This window comes from Sciurus carolinensis, chromosome 4, assembly GCF_902686445.1.
Source record: "Sciurus carolinensis chromosome 4, mSciCar1.2, whole genome shotgun sequence".
In the NCBI taxonomy this organism is placed as follows: domain Eukaryota; kingdom Metazoa; phylum Chordata; class Mammalia; order Rodentia; family Sciuridae; genus Sciurus; species Sciurus carolinensis.
In genome coordinates this window covers 86,807,980-86,823,047 of record NC_062216.1, presented here as the reverse complement: position 1 = coordinate 86,823,047, position 15,068 = coordinate 86,807,980, and the positions used below count along the sequence as shown (strand labels likewise).

The 15,068-nt window shown below is 37.0% G+C and overlaps 1 protein-coding gene across 1 annotated transcript; it reads left to right on the top strand.

Moving 5' to 3' along the window:
- The first annotated feature begins 4,973 nt into the window (after positions 1-4,973).
- On the top strand, positions 4,974-6,511 carry LOC124983700 (elongation factor 1-alpha 1-like). The gene has a single exon (XM_047551178.1). The coding sequence runs from the start codon at positions 4,989-4,991 to the stop codon at positions 6,375-6,377; it is 1,389 nt and encodes a 462-aa protein (XP_047407134.1). The 5' UTR covers positions 4,974-4,988; the 3' UTR covers positions 6,378-6,511.
- The last annotated feature ends 8,557 nt before the right edge of the window (positions 6,512-15,068 follow it).

Genomic DNA, 15,068 nt, shown 5'->3' with positions numbered 1-15,068 from the left:
GAGGCCCAGTCCAAGTCTGCTGTCACCTACCAGATCTTGTTATGACAGTTTAAAATGTCTTTTCTGATAGCAGCATTTGAGGGATTAATTTAAGATGAAATCCACGCTTGCATTTATATTTAATGGGGAGACTGTGGGAAGTTCGTAAATGTATGTTTCTCACGGAATTAAAGGAAAAGGATAAATTGTTCCTACCAAGGGAAAGCAGATAAGAGAAAAATACATATGCAACATGAGTAAAAAAATAACTCAATCTATTCTTGAGTATTAGTCTAATCCTGGTAAAAGAACTAAAAGAAATGAAGTCTGACTACAATACCTCCGCCTCTAATCAGTTACTATAAACTGAAAATATAATCTGGCATCCTAAGACTTTATTCTTTTGCACCCAGGGAAATGAGAGATACTGGGGAAAGTGTATACAAAAATATTCTAAAATCTAGAATTTTGCAGGGATACAATGTTACAAATGTACTAAAGCCTAATCTATATTTTTGTCCAGTTCACATTCAAGTATTATTATCAGAATTGATCAAAATTAGTGTGTGCTTCTCTTCATATGTAGAGGAAATAAATTACACTGACTCCAAATACTGGAAGTTCACATTGCTTAATTCTTTTATAACATATTTATTATAGTCAGTAAATACTGAAGATTAAAGCTCACCTCAAATCCTGACCTGTGTGCCCTAGATTACTTCCTTTTATTCACTCAACATCATTCCTTCGTGAACACCAGTCTGTAATGACAGGAATAAAATCTATAGCATCTGTAGGCATATTTTCAAAATATATACCATCTTGCAGAATAATTAACATATTTGGGTTTTCATTCTTCACAGAGGGAAAGACCTGAGTTCTAGTCTCAGATTTACCATCTACTAATTAACCTTCAACAAGTAACTTAACTCAATGCCACACCTTTTCTTTCTTTAAAACAGAGATGACAACTCCTTTACAAAAATGTAAAGAAAGCTGACTGATGGACAAAACACAGTTTCTTAAATCATCTTTTCCTTAATCTTCTTATTCCAAATCCAATTTCAAGGGCTGGGGAGATAGCTCAGCTGGTGGAGTGCTTGCCTCGCAAGCACAAGGCCCTGAGTTCAAACCCCAGTACCGAAAAACAAAACAAAACACCAAATCCAATTTCAAATTAATTCATAAAAATTACTCAGGACCTTGACTGATACATAATGGCCCTCAATATACAGGGACAATGATGGTTAGCAGAGAAAAATGGTCATGGTAACATGTACCATGCACAAAGTTGTCCTTTTATATGGTTCATCTTTAAAAAGGTAATTATCCTAAAACTTAGAGCTGGAGTCTTAAGAAATGAATAGATTCTATTTGATGTACGTGAAATGACAACAGACTACCTCAATGTTAAACCACACCTACATTAACTTTTGGATTTTATTCACTGGTATGCACTATGATACCAATGGAAGCTCTGACTTGACATCTCATTTGCAAATTACCTCAGCAAACATGGAAGCAATTTTAACCAATCCTGCTACATATTAAAATTTCTCAATACCCTGTCATCCGTCCTTGTCACCAGGAAGACCACTTCCTTCATGCTAACTTCTGTTTTGCATTTTACAACTGACTGCATGGTCTTCCAACACATTAGGAAGAGAGTCTCATAAAACAATTTGCTCCTAGAGGGATAATACAGTGACAGAGATTTAATGTGTGGAAGATTATTTCCTCTTAACTGATGTTCTCAATGTTTTAATTGGTTTAAATAAACAATAATTATCAAAGTTTCAATGCTGTCTGTGCCAAAATTCCTTCACTATTCCTGTAATCATTACAACATCCTGTAAAGGTCCCATGAACTATTTGTTGGAGAACTCTTAATCAAGAGCACACCCCTAAAAGTAATGAAGTCCTGGGCTGGGGTTGTAGTTCAGTGGTAGAGCACTTGTCTAGATCACGTGAGGCACTGGGTTTGATCCTCAGCACCACACATAAATAAGTAAAATAAAGGTCTGTCAATAACTAAAAAACAACAAAAAAAAATTTTTTAAGTAATGAAGTCCTGTGACTAAAAAGCAAATAAAAAAAGTGACTTTATTCATGAATACCTGAAATTTCCCGATTTGATTGGATTCCTCAATTCCTAGGGAATGAGAAGTGGTATGTGTATTAATATGGACTCTAAGATTGCAGACAGAAATTCAAGGTAACTAAGAACAAGAGTAAACAGTAGGTATAGTCTTAACCACTGTAGTCAAGATCATGTATTCCTGATTACTATTTTGGTTTTCTACCATGTCAGCTGTACAATCTCTGCAAGTAAATTAAACTTTCCCTTTCTTGGCTTCTATAACAACTATCTCAGTATATACAATATGTCAAAATACACTCTACTGTCATGACATCTAAAAAGAACAAAAAAAAAATCTCATGGAAAAATTAGGAGAATTAAATGATCTAGTGCATATAAAGCCCTTAGAATATTGAGTGGTACATAATAAATGGGCAATCAATTTTTTAATTATTTTATTAATTTTTTTCTTTTTTTATTTTTTACAGATTGCATTTTGGTTCATTGTACACAAATGGGGTACATCATTTCCTTTCTATGGTTGTGCATGATGTGGATTCATACTATTCATGTAATCATACATGTACATAGGGTAATGATGTCTGTCTCATTCCACCTCCCTCTCATTTCTCTCTATGTAATCTAAAGTTCCTCCATTCTTCTCTCACCCCCACCCCCCACCCCCAGAATATATCATCATCACATATCAGGAAAACATTTGGCCTCTGGTTTTTTGGTACTGGCTTATTTCACTTAGCATGATATTCTCCAATTCATTTCTCTGCAAATACCATAATATTATTATTCTTTACGGTTGAACAATATTCCATTATGTATATATACCACAGCTTCTTTATCCATTCATCTGTTGAAGGGCATCTAGGTTGGTTCTACAATCTACCTATTGCGAATTGAGCTGCTATAAACATTGATGTGACCACATTACTGTAGGATGCTAATCTTAAGTCCTTTGGGTCCTCAGAAAACTTGTAATAAATTTTTTTAAAAGGTGAAGGTGAACCTAATTTTAGAGAAATCTGAAACCAACTGTTTACTGACAACAGAATTCACTTCTTCTATTTTCTTGTTTTCTGCCTACATTTCAATCTTTTCCAACTTTAGATAAATAGCTTAGTGACCATTTTGAGTTTTCTTTCCTCAGATTAAGATAAGGTTTTTTAAGAAAAGACTCTGATTTACCTGGTTTAGGTCCTGCTCCCATATTCAAGGACTGCCATTTTGACTGCAGGTGGGGTTCCCATGACTGGCATGGCCATGCAGCCTAGTTTACACCTATGGATTTGGCGTCATGACTAACAAGTGCACCCTTCCGCTCATTAAAGGTTCCCAATGCCCATAGCTTTAACTATGTGTCATCTTGCCATAAAGTTTAATCTGAAGCTAATTTAAGGAAGTAATCAGTAAAATCCAGATTGTGGGACACTCTATAACATAAACATGAGTGCATCGAAAGTGTCCATGTCCACAAACCCAAATCAATACAATTTTCTCATACTAGACAAAGGTTCCAACAATATGCAATGGAGAAAAGATAGCCTCTTCAACAAATGGTGCTGGGAAAACTGGAAAACCATATGCAATAGAATGAAATTAAACCCCTATCTCTCACCCTGCACAAAACTCAACTCAAAATGATCAAGGACCTCGGAATCAGACCAGAGACCCTGCATCTTATAGAAGAAAAAGTAGGTCCAAATCTTCAACTTGTTGGCTTAGGATCAGACTTCCTTAACAGGACTCCCATAGCACAGAAATAAAAGCAAGAATCAACAACTGGGATAGATTCAAACTAAAAAGCTTTCTCTCAGCAAAGGAAACTATCAGTAATGTGAAGAGAGAGCCTACAGAGTGGGAGAATATCTTTGTCACTCATACTTCAGATAGAGCGCTAATTCCCAGAATCTATAAAGAACTCAAAAAACTCTACACCAAGAATACAAATAATCCAATCAACACATGGGCTAAGGAAATGAACAGACACTTCACAGAAGAAGATCTACAAGCAATCAACAGATATATGAAAAAATGTTCAACATCTCTAGTAATAAGAGAAATGCAAATCAAAACTACCCTAAGATTCCATCTCACCCCAATTAGAATGGCGATTATCAAGAACATAAGCAACAACAGGTGTTGGCGAGGATGTGGGGAGAAAGGTACACTCATACATTGCTGGTGGGGCTGCAAATAAGTGCAGCCACTCTGGAAAGCAGTATGGAGATTCCTCAGAAAACTTGGAATGGAACCACCATTTGACCCAGCTATCCCACTCCTTGGCCTATACACAAAGGACTTAAAATCAGCATACTACAGAGATATAGCCAGATCAATGTTCACAGCTGCTCAATTCACAATGGCCAGACTGTGGAACCAACCTAGATGTCCTTCAATTGATGAATGGATAAAGAAACTGTGGCATATATACACAATGGAATATTACTCCACTATAAAGAATGATAAAATTATGGCATTTGCAGGCAAATGGATGAAATTGGAGAATATCATGCTAAGTGAGATAAGCCAATCTCAAAAAACTAAAGGACAAATGATCTCGCTGATAAGCGGATGATGACATATAATGGGGGGAGGGAGAGGTTAGCGTTAGGGTTAGGGTTAGGTTTAGGGTTGGGGTTAAGGAGGGTAGCAAGAATGGAGGAAGGTATGGACTGTATAGAGGGGGAAAAGAGGGGTGGGAAGGGTGGGGGGGAAGAAAAAAAAAAACAGAATGAATCAAACATTACCCTATGTAAATTTATGATATACAAATGGTATGCCTTGACTCCATGTACAAACAGAGAAACAACATGTATCCCATTTGTTTACAATAAAAAAAAAGTGTCGCTTTTTCGCAACGGGTTTGCCGCCAGAACACAGGTGTCGTGAAAACCACCGCTAAATCAAAGCCAAAATGGGAAAGGAAAAGACTCATATCAACATCGTTGTCATCGGACACGTAGATTCAGGCAAGTCTACCACTACTGGTCATCTGATCTACAAATGTGGTGGGATCGACAAAAGAACCATTGAAAAATTTGAGAAGGAAGCTGCTGAGATGGGAAAGGGCTCATTCAAGTATGCCTGGGTCTTGGATAAACTGAAAGCTGAGCGTGAGCGTGGTATCACCATTCTCATCTCCCTGTGGAAATTTGAGACCAGCAAGTATTATGTGACTATCATTGATGCCCCAGGACACAGAGACTTCATCAAAAATATGATTACAGGCACATCTCAGGCTGACTGTGCTGTCCTGATTGTTGCTGCTGGTGTTGGTGAATTTGAAGCTGGTATCTCCAAGAATGGGCAGACCCGTGAGCATGCCCTTCTGGCTTACACACTGGGTGTGAAACAACTAATTGTTGGTGTTAACAAAATGGATTCCACTGAGCCACCCTACAGTCAGAAGAGATACGAGGAAATCGTTAAGGAAGTCAGTACCTACATTAAGAAAATTGGCTACAACCCTGACACAGTAGCATTTGTGCCAATTTCTGGTTGGAATGGTGACAACATGTTGGAGCCAAGTGCTAATATGCCTTGGTTCAAGGGATGGAAAGTCACCCGTAAAGATGGCAGTGCCAGTGGAACCACACTGCTTGAAGCTTTAGATTGCATCCTGCCACCAACTCGTCCAACTGACAAGCCTTTGCGTCTGCCCCTCCAGGATGTCTACAAAATTGGTGGTATTGGTACTGTCCCTGTGGGCCGAGTGGAGACTGGAGTTCTCAAGCCTGGCATGGTGGTCACCTTTGCTCCAGTCAATGTCACAACTGAAGTAAAGTCTGTTGAAATGCACCATGAAGCTCTGAGTGAAGCTCTTCCTGGAGATAATGTGGGCTTCAATGTCAAGAACGTGTCTGTCAAAGATGTTCGTCGTGGCAATGTTGCTGGTGACAGCAAAAACGACCCACCAATGGAAGCAGCTGGTTTCACTGCTCAGGTGATTATCCTGAACCATCCAGGCCAAATCAGTGCTGGCTATGCCCCTGTACTGGATTGTCACACAGCTCACATTGCTTGCAAGTTTGCTGAGCTGAAAGAAAAGATTGATCGCCCTTCTGGTAAGAAGCTGGAAGATGGTCCTAAATTCTTGAAGTCTGGTGATGCTGCTATCGTTGATATGGTTCCAGGAAAGCCCATGTGTGTCGAGAGCTTCTCTGACTATCCTCCTCTGGGTCGTTTTGCTGTTCGTGATATGAGGCAGACAGTTGCTGTGGGTGTCATCAAAGCAGTGGACAAGAAGGCTGCTGGAGCTGGCAAGGTCACCAAGTCTGCCCAGAAAGCTCAGAAGGCTAAATGAATATTACCCCTAACACCTGCCACCCCAGTCTTAATCAGTGGTGGAAGAACGGTCTCAGAACTGTTTGTCTCAATTGGCCATTTAAGTTTAATAGTAAAAGACTGGTTAATGATAACAATGCATCGTAAAACCTTCAGAAGGAAAGGAGAATGTTTTGTGGACCATTTGTTTTTTTTGTGTGTGTGGCAGTTTTAAGTTATTAGTTTTTTAAATCAGTACTTTTTAATGGAAACAACTTGACCAAAAATCTGTCACAGAATTTTGAGACCCATTAAAACAAAAGTTTAATGAAAAAAAAAAAAAAAAAAAGTGTCCATGTCATCAAAGATTTTTAAAAGAAAATTGAAAGAGACTAAAATATATACAACCAAATGAAATGTATGGATCTGTGGGGTAGAGGAGCACCTAAAAAGAAATCTGGGGAACAGTTGTGAGTGATGGCAATACTGTGCTTTGTAGGAGAATGTTCTTTGCTCTGAGATACACAATGAAGGATTTAAGGAAAATGTGTTATAAGGTCTGCACCTTACTTTCCAATAAATCAAAAAATAGCCTAAGACAGTAAAAGACAGTGAATATCACATAATGTTAGTAAATACTCAAAGTGGGGAATGCAACAGATTATAATCATTGTGTTATTCTTTTAATGCTTGAAAATTTTCAAAATAAGAAGTGGAGGAAAATGACCTCATTCGAACAACAAATTGTAATGTTGTCCATGGTTAGATTAGCTTAGGCTAGTTGTGTACCCTTGAATGATTACCAATGATTGTTTGGAAGGAAAGTAAAAAGTTACATTAAAAGATGATCAGTTCCATTCACAACAAGTGTCTAAAATACAAGGAACAACAAATTCAAAAGGAATTTGGCACCAGGAGAAAGTCACCGTGTATCTAGAAGTCTCTGGCCGATGCATTGTAAGAGCAAATCATATCCATTCATGAGGTCCACATTTTTCATTTCCATTTAGAAGAAGAAATAAACCCAATTATTATCATTCTAGCAAAGGAAATGCTTCTTTCTAAAGTGCTTCTCTGAAATTGTCACAAACCTTTGCATGTGTTTAGTGGTCAGGAAAACTACACTAAAGCATGCTTAGGAATTGTTCATTTGTGGTCCTAAAACCTGAGCCTCATCCAACCCGCAAACTATTGCAGGTGTTCCTTAATGAAACTATTTCTCTACAGCCTTCCCTGATACAACCAAATACTCTGAGAGCCGGCAAACATTCCCAGCACAATGCTTTTTAATACGAACTTTTAAAGAATGGCCACCATTTTATATTTCATGATTTTGTAAGTAAGGTATTTGAGAGGTAAGGTTATAGAAAAAAATCTGAGCTTGAATCACAAATCTGCTACTTCTAAAACATGACTTTGGGCAAGTTACTGTACCCATCTGTGCCTCACTTGCGTCATCTGTAAAAGGAGACTAATAACACCTGCCTTGTAGGGTTGTTGCAGGTATTGGAAAACTGTAAGGGAAATACATAGTAGCTGATTCCGACCACACACTTCCTGCCCACGGGAGCCCAGGTCGAGTGATCTGTTTCCACCCACTTAACTGCTTACCCCAACCATTAGAACTTCTGTCTAAAACAAGTCAATGTTCATTTACATAGGCAAATGCAACAGAAAAATCAAAATTCAGATTTTATCTCACTCCAATCACAATGGCAACCATCAAGAAAACAAGCAGCAATAAATGTTGGTGAGGGTATGGGGAAAAGGATTCACTCATACATTGTTGGTGGGACTGCAAATTGGTGCAACCACTCTGGAAATCAGTATGGAGATTCCTTAGAAAACTTGGAATAGAACCACCATTTGACCCAGTTATCCCAATCCTTGGTTTATACACAAAGGACTTAAAATCAGCATAATACAGTGATGCAACCACATCAATGTTTACAGCAACTCAATTCACAATAGCCAAACTATGGAACCAACCTAGGTGCCGTCCAACAGATAAATGGATAAAGAAAATGTGGTATATATACAAAATGGAATATTACTCAGTCTTAAAGAAGAATGAAATTATGGCATTTGCCAGTAAATGGATGGAGCTGGAGAATATCATGCTAAGTGAAATAAGCCAATCCCCAAAAAACAAAGGCTGAATGTTTTCTCTGACATGTGGATGCTAACTCACAATAAGTGGGGAGGGGTACTTGGGGAAGAATAGAGTTACTTTAGATTAGGCAGAGGGGAATAAAGGGAGGAGAGGGGATATGAGGGTAGGAAGGATAGTAGAATGAATCAGACATTATTACCCTATGTACATTTATGACTACATGACCAGTTGGATTCTACATCATGTACAACCAGAAGAATGAGAAGTTATACACCATTTATGTATGATGTATCATAGTGCATTCTAATGTCAAGTATAACTAATCAAAACAAATTTTAAAAACACAAGCTTTTTGAAGTCTGAGGTAAACTAATCCATATCATCCATCTTACTTCCATTTACATCTTGTTTTACTTTCTAAACATTACCATAAATCTAAATTCATTTTGTGCATCAAGTTCTAAAAAAGGCACTTCAGGATCTGGGGGTACAGTTCCAGTATAGAGTGCATACTTAGCATGTGGAAGGGCCTGGATTCAATCCCCAGCACCAAAACCAACTAAATAGATAAATTTAAAAATTAATATTTTTTAAAAAAGGCATTTCAGATTTTTCTGTATAAAATATTACTTTTCCTGTATAAAAAATCAGTATGCTCTTAAGTTACTTTGGATTTTTTTTCTTTACTAGACATATCTCAATGTTTTTGTGAATAAATCAGACCTTGTTACAGAGTAATACCTCATCACTAAAACAGAAAACACCAGCTGGCACATTATCTGGTGAAAATCCATTCTTTCCAGATTATGGAATCTTTGTTAGCAGTAAATGTGTAATAAATGGAAAAATGGAAAGACTGTAGTTAAGTTACATAGTATGAGGTTTGGATCCACAGAATTAGAAGAAAATTACTAGGAAATTAAGAAAGAAAACCAGTGATATCAACGCAGGGAAAAATTTGGGATACTAAAAGTTACAGCTATTTGTGCTGAATTGAATACAGTAATTTCAAATGTAGAACAGGAATTAGCCAAGGTCAAAGAACACAATTTATTCTTTATACCACAGATATTCTAATAGAGAGGTGAATCAGGATGGAATAACTGACTTCCTTACCAGGTGGCTCAGGAATCACATGGAGCTGCAGACTGCCTGGACTCTACAGGCCTAAACCCAGAACAGGTATAATTTCAGTTCCACCCTATTCTATTGGTAACAAGATACAAGGTCAGCCAAGACTAAGTCAGGGAGAAACCAACCTCCCTCCTGTGGAAGGAGTGGCACACTCATGCAGGAATGGAAGGAACTAATGGTGGACCTTTTTGCAAAAGTTCAATTTATGATTTTAGTAAATTTGATATAATGCCTATTATGCCATTATTTTAGGTGTTGACTGGGATGTCATGTAAATAAGTATACAAAAGTAACAGACTGTTTTAGAAATATCATTCAATTCCTTGCACTCCTGAGTTATGTCAAACATCACAAAGATCTATCATCAAATACTATTTTTAGTGATCATTTGACAATTCAATTAGACCTACCTTATTTCCATTCAAAGCAAGGGTTAAGATATTATTTTATCAATAAGAGGATGTTATTAAATTTCAATTATCACCAACATCTTTTTTTAAAATTTTAATTCATTGTACACAAATATGGTACAACTTTCCTTTCTCTGGTTGTACATGAAGTAGAGTCACACCATTTGTGTAATCATACATGTACATAGAGTAATGATGTTTGTCTCATTCTCTTTCTTCCCCCCTCCACCGCCCCCTCCCCACCCCTCATTTCCCTCTACAGAATCCATCTTTCCTCTATTCGTCCCTTACCTTCTCCCCTGACACCCCCCATTATGTATCATCATCCACTTGTCGGAGAAGTCATTTGGCCTTTGGTTTTGGGGGATTGACTTATTTCACTTAGCATTATATACTGCAACTCCATCCATTTTCCTGCAAATGCCATACTTTATTCTTCTTTATGGCTGAATAATATTCTATTTTATCACCAACATCTTAAGCTGCCCTTTTTTAGACACAAGAAATTTTGTAACCTAAACTAATAAACAAGATTCATGATGACTGAAATATGCACTTCTTCTGTTGGGTGGAAGAAGGGCAGTTGTAAGTCATTGGAAAGGAGAAACCTCAGTTTATGTCCCAACTTCACAGCAAGCAGGGCGACTTGAAAAAAATTGAAAATCTAAAAATGAATGCTCATAAAACCATCTTTGCCTGAGAAACTTTGGGAAATCTTTGTGAACCTCCTGGGGCATGTGTCCTTCAGTCAGAAGACTACTGCAACAGGAGATGATGGATGGGTTTTGATCAGGGACGTGTTACAGTTTAAACTATGCTTTAGAACAATTAAACTAGAAAAAAAGGGCTGGGGATGTAGCTCAGTGGTGAAGTGCTTGCCTCGCAGGTGTGAGGCCCTGGGTTTTAGCCCCAGTACCACAAATATATATGGCTAGAAAGACTATACATACTGGATTGAAAGAGGAAATCCGATCAAAGCAGAGAGACAAATGGAGACCTTTTTATAGTAGATGAGGATATATTAAGGAAGGTACAAACTAGAAATATTAGCTTTGGAATAGAAAATAGTGAAAGACATTACAGAATAAGAATCAAAATGGTTTAGTAACTAAAAGTTAATGTGGGAAATCAGTGTATCATTTCTCTCTCCCTCATGTATTCACTGAGTGACATACACATTTTTTTAAGTATTTGATATATGGCTATTGTGGAAGCAAACATAAAAAAGAAGACATAGGAAAGAGAGTTCAGTGAAATTATTCTGATGTTTGTATAGAATATTAGAACACATATTTAGACTGTCTCCCAAAACTGGGGGTCAGAAGAGTGATAAGCAGAAGAGATTGAGAAGGGCCAGGCTGGGGACATGGCTTAGTGGCAGAGCGCTAGCCTAGCATGTATGAGACCTAGGGTTCAAACCCCAGCACTGCAAAAAAAGTGGGAGAGGTTTGTCTTAGGTTTGAAGGGTCAGAAGTGTGTCCGAAGCAGGAAGGGATATGGTTCAATGGTAGAGTGCTTGCCTAGTATTTGTGAGGCCTCAGGTTTAATCCCTAGCACTGCCGCCCTCCCCATAAAAAAAGAGTACCTCTGATTACTTAAAAACTTTTTTCATAGATTCCAATTCATGAGGGTACTCTTTCTTCAATTTAATAGTAAAATCAGTCCACTTTCTTCTTTAGAAGATATATTGTATTTATACCTTTCTACCCCTTTTACAATACTTAGATTGCTTTTAATTTTGTTGCAAGCAAAGAATTACATATTATGTGATCTTCAAGAAGATATTATGAAGACAAAGAAGGAGGAGGAGAAGGAAGAAGAAAGAAGAAGGAGGAAGAACAGGAGGAGGAGGAAGAAATGGAGGAGGAGGAAGAAATGGAGGAGGAGGAAGAGGAGGAGGAAGAGGCTGAGGAGGAGGTCCCTTCAAGGTCTTCAAGTTTCACATGCTCTACAGTTTTTTTCTGTTGTTCCTATACACAATAATTTTCTTCCATCTTGAATCCCATCTAATCTAGTCTCATATATTAATTAACACTCTTAACTCCATTTCTACTTACTAGATTATATAAGTTTGGTCTTTTTATTGCACTTATTTTTCAAAGGAAATTTCCTTCTCTATATAGTTAAATGCAAGGAGATATCATTTTACTCTAGACACTACCTTTTAGGTGCACACATACTCAAATTTCCCAATATCCCTTGAAGTGCAAACTATTAAGACATCATCTAGTTCTCTAGAGAACTGCTATTCATTTCTGGAAAATTTGAGAAATTATTTACTTCTATAGGATAGAGACTCTTTCCTTTTCTCCAAGATCATAGATTCATAAGAATTAACAGTTAAGGGGGGGAAAAAAAAAGAAAAACCTGATATTTGAATTGTTACATTCCTTATCGGAAATAGCGTGTGACAGCCGAGAGCAGTGGTGCGCGCCTGTAATTCCAGCAGCTCTGGAGCCTGAGGCAGGCTGATCTCAAGTTCAAAGCCAGCCTCAGCAAAAGCAAGGTACTAAGCAACTTAGGGAGACCCTGTATCAAAATAAAATACAAAACAGGGCTGGGAATGTGGCTCAATGTTCAAGTACCCAGAGTTCAATCCCAGGTGCCAAAAAATAAAAAAGAAAGAAAGCTAGCTAGCTAGCTTGACATTGGCCGAGATTTAAAGAAGAAACAGTCATAAAGTAGATAATCCTCAAAATATCAAAAATATTTAAGGGGATTAAAAAAACCCTTCAACTTCTATCAAAAAGATCTTTGAAATAAGATCTTTGTTAATTTTCTTATAACTAAAAATTTATAATCCAAAAATATGCTTCTTCAAATTAATAAACTTTTAATAAAATGGTATTCAAATTAAATTCATATTTAGTTCACTTTTTTATTAGTTCTAATTAGTTATACATGACAGTAGAATGCTTTTCAACTCACTGTACACAAATGGAGCACACTTCTCTTTTCTTTGTACACAGTGCAGAGTCACACTATTTGTGCAATCATTCACGTACACAGGGTAATAATATCCATCTCCTTTCACCATCCTTCCCCCCCCACCCCCCTCCCCTCCTCTCACTCCCCTCTACCCAATCCAAAGTTTCTCCATTCTTTCCCTACTACCCCCCATTAGGGATCAGCATCTATTTATCAGAGAAAACATTCAGCCTTTGGTTTTTGGGGGGTTGGCTTATTTAGCTTAGCATGATATTCTCCAACTCCATCCATTTACCTTCAAATGCCATAATTTTATTCTTATTTAAGACTGAGTAATATTCCTTTGTGTATATATACCACATTTTCTTTATCCATTCATCAACTGAAGGGCATCTAGGTTGGTTCCACAATCTAGCTATTGTGAATTGAGCTGCTAGAAACATTGATGTGGCTGTGTCACTATAGTATGCTGATTTTAAGTCCTTTGGGTATAAATCTAAGAGTAAGGGCCTAGGAATTAAAGCAGAGACCCTGTGCCTAGTAGAAGAAAAAGTAGGCCCAAATCTTCATCATGTTGGCTTAACATGATGCTTAACATGTTAAGCATCATGTTGCTTAACATGACTTCCTTAACATGATTGCTAAAGCACAAGAAGTAAAATCAAGAATAAATAAGTGGGATGGATTCAAACTAAAAAGCTTCTTCTCATCAAAGGAAACAATCAATGATGTGAACAGAGAGCCTACAGAATGGGAGAAAATCTTTACCACACTGACCTCAAATACAGCACTAATCTCCAGGATATATAAAGCACTCAAAAACCTTAACACCAAAAAAAAAAAAAAAAAAAAAAAAAATCCCAATCAATAAATGGGCTAAGAAACTGAGCAGTCACTTCACAGAAGAAGAAATATAATCGATGAACAAATATATGAAAAAATGTTCAACATCTCTAGCAATTAGTTCACTATCAATGAAAATGAAAGAGATTGATACTTCAAGGTCATCTGGAGAAAACTATATACATTAAGAAAATGACTTCTTTTTAGAGAGGTGTTAAGTTGCTCAAAGTGCCATGTTCAGCAATGGTGTTTTTTTTTTTAAATAATATAATAAAAGCATACAACATGAGGATCAGAAGGGTAATGAACAGTCATTTAAGCCAAACATGTAGCCAATGATTATCTCACTTCTCTAACACTCCTATTGAAAAAAACTCCATAGCATATATCAAAGTATTTCCCATGATTTAAAACCTTCCATTTTCAAGTTAGTCTATTCTGTTAGGAAACAGCTCTGATTTTTAGGAAAAAAAATTATTAAGTGAATCACAAAAATCTGCCACCCATCAATTCTAACACAACCCCTTGGGTCATAAATAATTGGATACAGATATCGCCACCCACTTCCCTTAAAATATTTGAAATTAAGTCTACATCTCTCCTTTATATTTTTTGCGAGGTAAATATGTCTAATTTTTTCCACTTCCTGTATTTACATGTCAGAGTCTAACTTTTCTCATCTTCTAGGTCTCCCTCTTGCGTATGGATACCTTTTTCAAGTAGGTTCCTCCAAAAAGAATGCAACTTTATATATGTCATACCTATTGCAAGAAACTCACCTTCCCTCTCTGGAGGTCACAACTCAATAAGGTATAATAGTGGGGTTCAAAGTCAAGTAATATGAACATTCCACTAGTAAAAGTAATCCAAGAAAATGGCCTACATCACTTGATTTCTGCTTTCCATATTTATACTGATTCAGCACTCTAAAGTTCCTATCTTAAAAAACAAGTAGAATTTTAAAATACACAGAGAACTTTCACTACAGATTAGAATTATCAATTTACAACCCTCACCAAGCCTGCCCAGAAATCAAAATCTTAAATTATGCTAGAAGAAATCCTATTGTCCTTAACAAGACTCCTAAAGCATGAGAAATAAAATTAAGATTCAAGAATCAATAAATGGGATAAAATCAAAATAAAAAGCTTCTTCACAGCAAAGGAAACAATCAATAACATGAAGAGAGAGCCTACATAAGGGAAAGAAATCTTTATCACATGCACCTCAGATAGAGCATTAATCCCCAGGATATGTAAAGAACTCAAAAAACTCAACAACAACAACAACAACAACAAAACCC